At 41.0% G+C, this 12313-nt stretch overlaps 1 protein-coding gene across 1 annotated transcript in view; it reads right to left on the reverse strand.

Moving 5' to 3' along the window:
* Positions 1-1312: 1312 nt before the first annotated feature.
* Positions 1313-12313, reverse strand: part of INSIG2 (insulin induced gene 2) — a 34512-nt gene continuing 23511 nt past the window's right edge. Inside the window, exon 6 of the mRNA XM_088828922.1 lies at positions 1313-8300. Within this exon, the coding sequence (XP_088685048.1) occupies positions 8247-8300 (54 nt within the window). The 3' untranslated portion in view covers positions 1313-8246. The remainder of the gene's footprint in view (positions 8301-12313) is intronic.

Raw genomic sequence — 12313 nt, forward strand, 5'->3', positions numbered from 1 at the left:
TTTTCATTTCAAACAAGAGACTGAAATGATTTAATGTTTGGATAGCTCAGATTTGAGGGAATTGCTTCAATGATGTCTCTAGCTTCACTGACCTAAACAGTTTTATTTGCAAAAGATTTTATTTAAAAGAAAGTACAGCCAACTAGTGCTTAACCACATAGATTATCAGGAGCCTCTTCCATGACACTAAGTGTGATAGCTGAGCTGGGAACTTTTACATGTGGTTAAAATTTAAGTCATTAATGAAAAGGTATCTGGTAAAAGTGGGAAAAGAGTTGAAAAAAAGGTGAGTTTTTCATGAAACTGAATGTAGGTATTTTCAGAGAACCAGATAACCTCAGGAACAGATATTATGGCTGTTTCCAATATCATTTAGTTCAAGCTACTCATAATTGCTCAAATAATTTTTGGATGATCTGTTTGATGGGCAGGCTTCTCTTCCCATTGAGGGACACATGTTATCTGAAGGGCATGTATAACTTACATATAATCCAGGATATTAATCAGTATGGAGAGGGAAATGGCAACCCACTCCACTATTCTTGCCTGAAAAATCCTGTGGATAGAAGAGTTCAGAGGATTACAGTCCATGGGGTCGCTGAGTCAGACACGACTGAATGACTGAGCACATTAATCAGTAGAGGGAACACCAGCACATTATTTTAGTCATGGTTGGTCAGTTACCAAGAAGAGAAAACTAATCAATTTAAATCCTTTTTTGAAGAGTTTATTGGAAGAAGAGTATAGGTTTCATGGGAAGTAGAAAGACATGAGATGGTTTTCTCTCTTTTTTTTCTTTATCACCTACTGTTTCTCTCTTCAATTAGCAACTTAATCTTGCTTTTGCAACTTCCAGTTCATAACGACTTTTGGGCTGTGATGGCACTTTTCTTTTTAGATATCCTTATTTTTGTCATCATATTGAAACAGGCTGGGACAGGAGATCCTTTGCCACATTGATGCAGTTTGCACCAGTCTCCTCAAGCCAAAAAAAAAAAAAAGCCTGAGGGACTAAAAGTAACAGTGTGCACACAGGCACACCTGGGGCAAATTCTGGACAACAAGATACAAAAAGATCAAAAAGGTCCAATTGCCACCTCTGAAGAGCTGGAAACAAAAAAAAAACAGGTCAGGAGTAAAAGCAGGGAAATGGGCATGCCCCTTGCATCCAACACCACCAAAGGGATGGGCAGACAGTAAGCCACCCCTCCTGCCTGAACTCTGGACATACCTCTACCCTCACCCCATATAAGGAACCAACTCGCACCACCCCCCCACCCTACTTAGGCAGCAAGCAAGGGAAGTTATTATTTGTTCTCCTCACTACTGCAGCAGAGGCCCCAATAAAGACTTGCCTGAATTTCTTTTCTGCCCTCTTATCAATTTCTATTTTTTGGCAAAGTCCAAAAATCCCTGTGCATATAAATATCACATTTTGTCTGTGCAGAACCAGCCTTGAGATTGTTGTGGCAAGGGATACCTGACCCGACCAGAGCCAGAAATTTTCTGAGACTTTAGCAGAATCTCCTGAGAGACAGGACATGCGTGGGGAGAACTTGAGGCTGGAGCTGCCAACACCATCCAGCCTTGTAAAGCCCTAGCCTCCTGTCAACACAGTAGATACAGAGAAAGATGGGAAGAAGCTGTGCTCTGATGGCAGTTTTTGATACCTGAATCCTGGCTGCATGTGAAGCCAGTCTTGCTTGTTAGTTTCATGAGCCAATAACTTTCTTTTTTTGCTTAAGTTATTTTGAACCAGGTATTCTGTCAGGCAGGCTTCCCTGGTGGCTCAGTGATAAAGAATCCACCTGCCAATGCAGGAGATGCGGTTTGATCCCTGAGATGGAAAGATCCCCTGGAAAAGGAAATGGCAACTCATTCCAGTATTCTTGCGTGGAAAATCCTATGGACAGAGGAATCTGGCGGGCTAGAATCCTTGGGGTCGCAAAAGAGTTGGGCATGACTTAAAACACTAAACAACAACAACATTCTGTCATGCATATCCCTGAAAGTTCCAAATGCTGTAAACCATCAGCCCTGGATTCCACTGAGTCAACCCCATTCCTGACCTGACCTCACAGCTCTAGACTCCTGGTTGGCCTTGTTAGGTAGGGCTTGCTCAGGAAGGAATGGAGTATGTGGGACAATTCTTTGCAGAGGTAAAGGTGGGCAGAGTGAGAGGAAGTCATTAACCTCTTCATTTATATTCACTAATTAGAAGTTTGATCTCATAATTAGCCTAAATCTGTCTTCATTAAAGTCATTAATGTCAAAATATAAGTGATAATCTAAAGAAATCACTTCCAACTTCTTAAATAATGCTTGTGATTTTTTTTCACATGCAAGTCTAATGGAAATTTAGAAAATGTTCATTTCCTTGTTATTCTTCTGTGGACATGCCAACAATATTTTAAATTTTTCATTATACCAACTTTAATTTTAAAATTAAAGACAATGGATGACATAGGAGGTCAAATTTAAGTGATAAATGAAAATGTATCTGATAAGAAATGCTTTTCATCCTATTTCTTCATTAAGGGAATAACCCAATTCTTAGATTTAAAAATATCTCTAATAAGTCATGATGCAAATAACCTTCTCCCATAGCTTTTCTTTCAAGGTACCCAATTTATTTCATCACAAAATAATAAATCTCATGCTCAGAATCCATTTCTTAGCCAAGAGTGGCATCACCGCGGAACTTATTCATTGCTCCAACTAAAATTTAAAATTGTTTAGGAAGTGTAAGGGCATGATTTTCCCATATATGTTTTAGTCCCACATTTAACATTTCATAGAAAAAAATCAATTTGGGGAAAGGAAATCCAAAAAAAGAAGGGATGTATGTGCACATATAGCTGATTCACTTTGCTGTAGAGTAAAAACTAACACAATATTATAAAGCAACTATACCTCAGTAAAAATTAATTTAAAAAATAGAAAGAAATAGGTTCCACTAACATATTTCCGTTTTGACAGTACAGACAGTAAAGATCTGCATCTTTCAGCCTGGGAAGAAGGAGGGCTTGGAATTACCCTCAGCTTAGCATCTACTTGCATGATGTTGGCAAGTTATGTGTAATCTGGATAAGCCTTTGTTTCTTCATATTATATTATAGATAAAAGTGTTTATATCACAGCTTTAATGGGGTAATTAAATGAGGTGGTATACGTGGTAAATCACAGATACTCAGTGTTATTATGTACCAGCTGTTACTTAAGGTAACAAATAATTTCCCATTATAACAGATACATTCATAATTCATGAATGTCCCTTTTCTACCAGTTGTCAACATTGCCATAAATCTTGCAGTTATAAAATTAAATCTACATTTTTCATGAATTGAAATGTTAATGCCCCATTGAAGCTACTGAAATGGCTCATTCTGCTACTAACTGGCTCTGTGACCGGGGACAGGCACTTACCCAATGTGAGTTTTGTAAAATGACAAGATTGGGCTGCCCATGATGAATGTTAGGGTCTCTTCTAGCTCTGTCATTCTTCTCCTTGAATCTTATACTGCAGTTAAGTTGCTATGTAATATTATACGAGTCATCATGGGATAATCACATCTTGATTTTAAATGAATTCATATTCCTCTCAGAAGAAGAAAAATGGCTGCCATCTAAAACTATCCTCCCAAGTAAGAATTAGGATAAAAGCAGAGAGAGTGAGTGAGTGAAAGATGACAGTACATTAATTCATATGCTCAGATTTTATAATTTTGGAAATCTCTAAAAATAGTTTTTCAAAACTTGAAGATCAATTTTGTGACACAGGTGTTGTGGAAGAAAATGTGTAGCCGGACATGGTGGACACTTACCCATTAGATTTACAACCTATGGCTCCCCATGCAAAACTCCAAACCCAAGATGCCTCAGTTATAGGAAACCCTAACGACTGCTGTGCTTCTATTTTTCTGAAACTGCAAAACAGATTTGTCTATTAATCGCTCCTTTGGTATTTATTTTGAAACCAACTGTGCAGTTCTTGGCCCCTTCACATACAAACGATGCCAGCTCTTACACAATTCCACAGAATTCTTGCACAGTTCTCGCTTGCGCTGCCCAATTTTTTTCTTACTTTCCCCTTTTTTCCCTCATAAATGGTGAGCATCTCAGGAATGATGATCCCATTAGGAGATCTCTACACATTGGTCTATAAGACACTGAAGGAAAAATTCAAAAGATGCCTCCACACAAAAGTAGGGGAAAGTCACATAAATTAAATTCCAAACAGAAGAAAGTGCTGTGTGTGGAGAGCCCCGATTCTCTGACAGATGGCACACGGTGCTTGCTGGGCAGAGCTCGAGGTTTGCTCCATTGCAAATACAGAAACAGTAAAACCGTTTAGCAATTTTAAAGAGCTCTGTAATGAAGTATCACATTCTAACAAATAAAGGTTTACTAAGGTAGAACAGCCAGGATTTAAGAGATCTTAAAACAGGATACTATTTAATTGATGTAAATGTCATTCTCAGGATGGCAAAACTTCAAGAACTTCAACTTGTACATGTGTGTAGGTGTTCATGGCTATGAGTAGAAGCACATGTGCACAATGAGATCTGAAGTTTTAAGCGATGTATGCCCATTTGAAATTTTCTTGAGCTTAGAAAAGCAAAGCTTGCAAACCTTACATTCAGTTGCCTTGGGCAAGCAGGAAAAAATATCTGTCAAGACCCAGGTCTCACTGTTAAGGCTGGAGTTGAGAAATGCCCTCCAAATGCCTTCAAGTCAACATTAGCTATGACAGAAGCAAGACTATTATTTAACAGTAGCAGCAAATGTCAAAAACAAACTGTACCTGGCATTTTGACAAGACACTATTGAAAGAGAACCACTTTTTCAGCACTTGTGTAACCGTTGGGGAGAACTTGACAATTAATATCCTGAGGTCTGGTAATAGGATTCCCAGGCTGTTTAGTGATTTCCTTCTGATATACATGAAAGGCACAGGCAAGTGGCGGACACAGGCAAAAATAATCTGAAAAGATGAGGCCTGGAGAAATGGGCTGATAGGTTAGAGATCAGGTGTCATGCGGCTAATTAAAATGTAACTCCTCCTTCGGGAAAGTGCGCTATCATGGTTGTGACACTATAAAGTATGAGGACAGAGCCGTCATCCCCAGGCAAGAATAAGATGCTGACAAAACCCATCTCCTGTTTCCCACATCCTTCTTTCCCTCTGGTGTCCTCATGCCGTCCTGTGGCACCTCACCTGAGCTTCCCTCCCTGGATGACACTGCAGCCCAACCTGGCCAAACTTCCTGCCAAACAACTTCTCAGGATGACAGTGACCAGCAAGTGTTCTCTCCAGCTTCCCTAGGGACCGAATCGCTGTTGACTAACTGGTGAGGGAAGCTGTGGACGGTAGTTATCGGTGTTGTAAATTCCTGCATCCTGCTTCCTTCCATTTCAATGGAAACATGAGAGGAGTTTTCCTGATACAGAGGGGATGTCCATGTGCTGGTACAGAACCTGTACTTTGAAGTGAACAAACAGGAGGGACAAGAGAACTAATATTTCACTGGACACCTGTTTACATATTACTGTGTTTAATGTTAACAAACTTCTAAGGAAGGTGGTAGTGTATCTCCATTTCAGAGATGGAAAAATTGAAATTTCAAGAGCTTGGGGGACTTCTCCAAGGTTGTTGTTGTTTAGTCACTAAGTCATATCCAACTCTTTTGTGAGCCCACAGACTGTAGCCCACCAGGCTCCTGTCTATGGGATTCTCCAGGTAAGAACACTGGAGTGGGTTGCCATTTCCTTCAGAGGTTCTTCCCCACCCAGGGATCAAACCTGCATCTCCTGAACGGGCAGATGGATTCTTTACTGCTGAGCCACCTGCGAAGGCCCTTGCCTGGGGTTCCAGTCTGTAAATAACTCCTCAGGTGTTCAAGCTTGAGTTTGACTGATTTCCAAGGCTCTTTCCTGATTCTGCTCAACCTAAGATCACACCTTCATTAGCCACAGGGTGTCCTTTTCAAGTAAAAGTCTGATGCCAATGGGAATTCTCTGAGCTGTGCTAGATGGGGCAGCCCTAACTTGCAGGACTCCCACAAGTAACCCCATGGGCAGGTGGGGGTGGCCCCTAAGCAGAGCACACCCTGCCTATAAGTTCTTTGGGAGCCATTTAAATATCAAAGTGAAGGACTTCCTTAGTAGTCCAGGGGCTAAGAATTTGTCTGCAAATGCAGGGGACACAAGTTCGACCCCATGAAGATACCACATGCCTGGGGACAAATAAGCCCAGTAGCCAAAACTACTGAGCCTGTACTCTAGAGCTCAGGAGTCACAACTATTGAAGCCTGCCCATCCTAGTCTTTGCTCCACAGCAAAAGCCACAGCAGTGAAAGCCCATGCACCGCACTAGAGTAGCCCCTGCCTGCCACAATTGGAGAAGCCTGCACAGCAACAAAATTCAATGTGGCCAAAAATGGATAAAAACAAATAAATATATTTTAAAAACCCCAAAGTGAAGTGAAGCCCTATTTTAGGTCCTACCTCCCACCACTTCCTCCACCTGCAATCTTCGCTACATCCAGACCCACCTTTGGAGTCTTCAGGGTACACCCACCTGTCTGTCCATGTCTGTCCTGTTCATCTCGTGCCCAAGAGAACTGTCCTCCCCTCCTCAAGCTGATCTGACTCATCAGTACCTGTGCCCTTGCCTTCCAGATGCCTTTCCTGGCCACCGTATAAACATCCTGTTTTTACTCTAACAGAACTTACCATCTATACAGACCGTCTGCAAGGATGGCTACCACCAGACCAGTACTTATATTACAAGCACATCAAAAACTAGACCAGAAAGCACAATAACTCAGGCAGACTTCTCTCAGACTGAACTTAAAAGGTCAGAAGTCAAAACCTGTTAACACATCCTTTTTATGATGTCAGGTTTCCATATGGGACTGTGCCTATAGAGGTTGAGTAGAAAGTCTGCTAACTAGAGAGGTTTCAGGTCCAAGTTCAGGCATACCCCCATGGCTGAAGTCATCAGACTCTCTAAGAGCACTTTTGTTGACTAGAGAACCCAGATCCCCGAGTAAAGTAAACATGTTAAACATACGTCTATGAACTCAAGGCATATTCATGTCAAAGGTGCCTTGGTGCCAAGACACTTAGCAATGGTCTTGGGATTCTGCTGGAAATGCACAGGCAAAACAGCTTGCAGGGACTTGTAGGGACAGTCCCATGTGGTGGTGAGAATCCTTGGCTGTTGGAGCAAAGTTAGACCCAACTTTGAAATCCTGCTCCACCATTCAGAAAATCACGGAAGTTGGCAGCTGTAAAACGATGAGTGTCTACCAGGGGAGGCAACGACATTTGTAGGAAGCACTAAGGAAACGATTAATTTCCCACACCCTCTCACTTTCAGATGATAGGAAAAGACAAAAGTGGAATTCTTCCTTCTTCCACTGTTCTGGGACATGGATACAAAGTTTATATTTTATGTATTTTAAACACTGCAATTTTCAGTCAGTTCAGTCACTCAGTTCTGTCCAACTCTTTGCAACCCCATAGACTGCAGCACACCAGGCATCCCTATACATCACCAACTCCCAGAGCTTACTCAAACTCATGTCCATCAAGTCAGTGATGCCATCCAAACATCTCATCCTCTGACATCCCCTTCTCCTGCAAAATTTTAACACTCTAAATTTTTCATTGTCTTGTATTTGTATTCACTATGAATCATTTATGAAGAAAAATATTCTAGTGAGATAAGAGTGCTACAAAACGCTTTAAACCAACTGTCGTAGGCATTGCCAGTGATCACCAGTATTTGGTCCTCCTGTCTGTCAAGGGAAGGATCGCACATCCCAGCCTCTCTGTGGTTTGCCAGGGCCACAGGACCAGAACTCATCCTAACAAAGACTTAAGGATCACTAATTTACTTTTTCTGGGGGGGAAAAAGTTGAATTTGACTCAACTTTATTTTGAATTTTACATATATTCTGGAAAGACTCACTTCAACATATCCTGACCTGTTTTTCTCTCCTGGACAGATCTGAGGCATAGAAAATTCCACAAAGATCTGTCTTTACAAATATCTTTAACCTTCATCTTCAATTTGTCAGTCACCTTCCCAAGCCAGTGTGTGGAGACTGAGCACAGCAGCGGCCTCCAGTTGATCCCAAGATGATGGGGCAGCAGTTTGTCTTCCTGTAATGTCCTGCTGCAAAATCTCAAGGTTTTGTCAAAGCAGAAGGAACTGTTTAAAAACAGAACTGCCACTGTCATAACTTGGTTGAGCAGACATTTCCGGAAGATCTAGGAGTGACATGTGATGACTACAAAGGGAATAGAAATGAGTTTCATTTAATGGCAGAAATTTCCAGGGAATACATTTTAGAAACTTTTCTTCTAAAACAAACAGATTCAACACTTAAGATTCTTTCGTCTTGTCAGTTGCTCATCACAATGAATCGGTCCATGATCACATTCTGTATAAGTTATTCAAAACATGTTTCAAAGAGAGACAAAATTCTGCAAATGGAACAAACTCATGGAAACACAATAGTACTAAATGAATTTATTAATTGAAGAACAGTAATAAAAGGACTGTTTTAAATGGAAATGTTTTCTATGTGTTCATTACTTTTAAAGCCCACCTTTGGGGGAAGCCACAGAACAATTGGCAGTTATAAATCCTACCATGGCAAAGTAGAATAGAACACTCTTGCGCTGGCACAGAATTTGATTTAAAATCAAAACTGTCCCTTGTTCACGAACACCCTCATAAACAGCACAACCAGGGCAACAGTGAAAGGGAAAAATTGCCCATATATGGCAATCAGTTTCAACACGAGGCTCATCAATAGCCCAGTCTTTCACAGGCACATCATTATCTATCTGATCTGCCAAAGCTGATCCTTAACAACATTGTCTTCAGAACAGTTGACATACCCTGGAAAAGTCTGTCTTGTAAATCACAAAGAAAGATGACAGGCTTCACAGATTTCATCAGTGATAAAAAGAAGGGAGGCATAAAGGAACTGATATCGGGATACTTACCCATCCTGGCATGATGATCTCAGTGAACTCAATAAATGTATTTCAAGGGGGAAAAAACAAAACTTTCATACCCCAATTTTTATTGAGACCAAGTAAGAAACCACTGACTTAACCCATTTATCTCAGTTCCCAACCAAATTTGAGTTTTTTAAATGTAAAGACAAATGATCAGGCAGATGGTAAGATTTTATGATATAAAAAATGGTGAGGAAGATTGAATCAGGATGGCAGACTGGTCAAGTTGTAGCTTCTCCCACCTACTCCAAATCCACAGAAACAACAACAAAAGATTTTCAAAAGGAAAAGGTATCCACTATACTGCCAGGTAAAGAGAAGTATTCTCCACGGACTAGCCACTACAAGAAATCCATGAGAGCAAGAAAACATCTGAGTGCAGACAGAAAAATTACAGTTCAAACACTCAAAGAAAGGCTAATGCTCGGAGCCCAAAATACCAAGGGCAACGGACCTTGTGTGCTAGGAGTCTTCCTATAGAAGGAGCCATGTGGCCAACCCCTTCACATTTCTACTGGCCACCTTGGACCAGAGACAGCACGGTATCTGTTCCCAGGTGCAAGCTGTGTGAGCACTAAGTTCAGAGAGGCCTGGGAGTGGGCCTAAGGTAGACTGGGGTGTGCTCACACCCACAGACAGACTGGCACAGGCTCATTCTGCCCTTCCCTGCTCTTTGGAAGAGTTTAGAACTTTAGATTAATTAATATCCTCAGCAAGTACAAGAATGACCACATACACACACCCCCAGAAAACAGAGATCTTGGAAATTTAAATTGTCATCACTGAAATTAAAAATTCAATGGATAGGTTGAACACTGAACGGGCACAGCTGAAGAGCAACTCACTGAGCTGGAAGTTCCAGTGAAGTAATTCTTCCAGAATGTAAGCACAATAGAAAAAAGCTAAGGGATATATAGAAAACAGGAACATAAGATCAAAGACTTCCCAAACAGAAGAATTTCAGAAGACCAGAGAAGGTGAACAAAGGAATAGTAACAACAAAGAGAGAAAAAATTTTATCCAGAATTAAAGAGATGATCTCTGATTGAACAGGATCAGTAGAAGATTTACTCCTCGACAGCATGAGTTTTTAGATCATCTAGGACATGATTCATGGGGTCGCAAAGAGTCAGACACGACTGAGCCACTGAACTGAACTGAAATGAGGATGTTGAAACAACTAAAAATAAGCACATAAAGAGGGGAAGGGACTCTAATTAGCATTCCATTACAATCAAGCATTTGGATAGGCTGTTTCACTCAAATGGGCATTAGGACTACAGATGAGACCTTCCTTTCCACCCAGCCTCTGGCATCAACCATTTCAGTAGCAGCCATACTGTTACCAACAGCTGGTCACCCAGGCCTTGGACCTCCACCCACTTCTGTGAACTATGGACATACAGTTGTTCAGATCACATCTTGGGCCTTGAGATCTTGAAATGAGGCACTAAATTCCTGACTGCAAACCCCAAGCCGATCACCGTTCCCATCAAACAGGGTCTTTGGTCTCCTGTCCTTGCTGTCCTTCACCATCACACCGTTCTCCCACCGTTCTCCCATGCTGTCAGGTTAGCACTGCGGATCCAACGTCCTTCCTTAGTTCATCTGGATCCCACAATAAATCTCTTGATGTTGTATTAGGAGCTTCCATTAATCTTCCACAAAGCCTTGTGCCATGTCTACCAACAAACTCTCCATTAGACTCAAAATATGCCATCACAAATGACCTAACCCCTGGGCAACTAGCCCACTTGGACATGACACAATCATGTCAATTGGCTCTGCTGCAAACATCTGATCTCTAGCCTCACCTGGGTCCTTGATGGCCTCAGAACTATCTGAAAAGTCTTTCTTTGCTTCAAGTCAGTTCCTAAGCCCATTCTTCATAGTTACATCCCGAATCTCCACCATCCTTCCAAAGTTCTCTAGTTGCCCCAGCTCCCCTCACTCATAACAAATGACAATACATCATTAGTGTTAGTCACTCAGTCATGTCCAACTCTTTGAGACCCCATGGACTGTAGCCTGCCAGGCTCGTCTGGCCATGGAATTCTCCAGAAAAGAATACTGGAATGGGTAGCCATTTTCTTCTGTGGGGGATCTTCCCAACCCAGGGATCAAACCCGAGTCTCCTGCACTGCAGGCGGACTCCTTACTGTCTGAGCCACCAGAGAAACCCCACATGATCAGGCTTTTCTCAAATATATTTTGTGAGCTATTAGTATACAATGATATACTTTAAATGTTAAGATTCAGTTCAGTTCAGTCGCTCAGTCATGTCCGACTCTCGGTAAGATAGGTTAAAAAAAACTATTTGTCAACATAGAACAATAAGGTATTACTTCCTGTTCTTATGAAGTCAATTATTCCGTTCAATTGCACATCATCCTACCAGTTACTGTGCCTAAAATCCCGTCCTATTTTGGCTTCCATATCACTCTTCTGTTTTCCTTCCCACTTCTGACCTCAACCCTTTCATTTCCTTCATCAGCTTCTCTGCCCACAGGCCAGTATGCCTCAGATCTCCTTCTTTTCACTTTAACATGCTCCCTAGGTGATCTCATCCACTCCTACAGCTGCATTTATTACCGTCATATGCTGATGACTCCCTCATTACATCCAATAACACAGACTCAAATATCCAACTGCATATTATCATCTTTACCAGATGCCTTCTACACATCTCAGCCTGAATACATCAAATCAAACTCTTATCTATTCATCTACTTTTCTGCATTCCTCTTTTGGTTTATGGAAATACCATCCATTTACTTTTCCAAGAAAGGAAACTTAAGTCACCTTTCACATTTCTTCTTCCTAAAAACTTATACCCAAGTAAACAAGTTCACATGATTTAATCCAAAATATATCACAATGCATTCCTCACTTGTCATCTGCAAAGTCACTACATCTCTCTCACCCAGAACCTCCATCTTATATTACATGTATCTACACCTGTGAGAGGCAACCTGGGCTGCACATTAGAATCACATGGGGAACTTATGAAACTCCTAATGCTCAGAGCACACCTCAGGTCAATTATAATATATTAAGAGTCTATGAGAGTGGGATTCATGATCAACATATTTTTATAAGACTTCAGAGGACTCTAACATGCACTCAGACTTTAAAATTTTCAGATATGAGCCCACAGAATCAAAGTGCGTACTGAATATTAAGCAAGAAAAATGAAAACAAATTTTAAAATGAAACAAATAAAAGTGAAACTAAATAACCTCAAGGATAAAGGGAAATTTATGAAAAAGTGCCT

The sequence above is a fragment of the Moschus berezovskii genome, chromosome 2, assembly GCF_049115385.1.
Source record: "Moschus berezovskii isolate FMDL1 chromosome 2, NW_MosBer_1.0, whole genome shotgun sequence".
NCBI lineage: Eukaryota > Metazoa > Chordata > Mammalia > Artiodactyla > Moschidae > Moschus > Moschus berezovskii.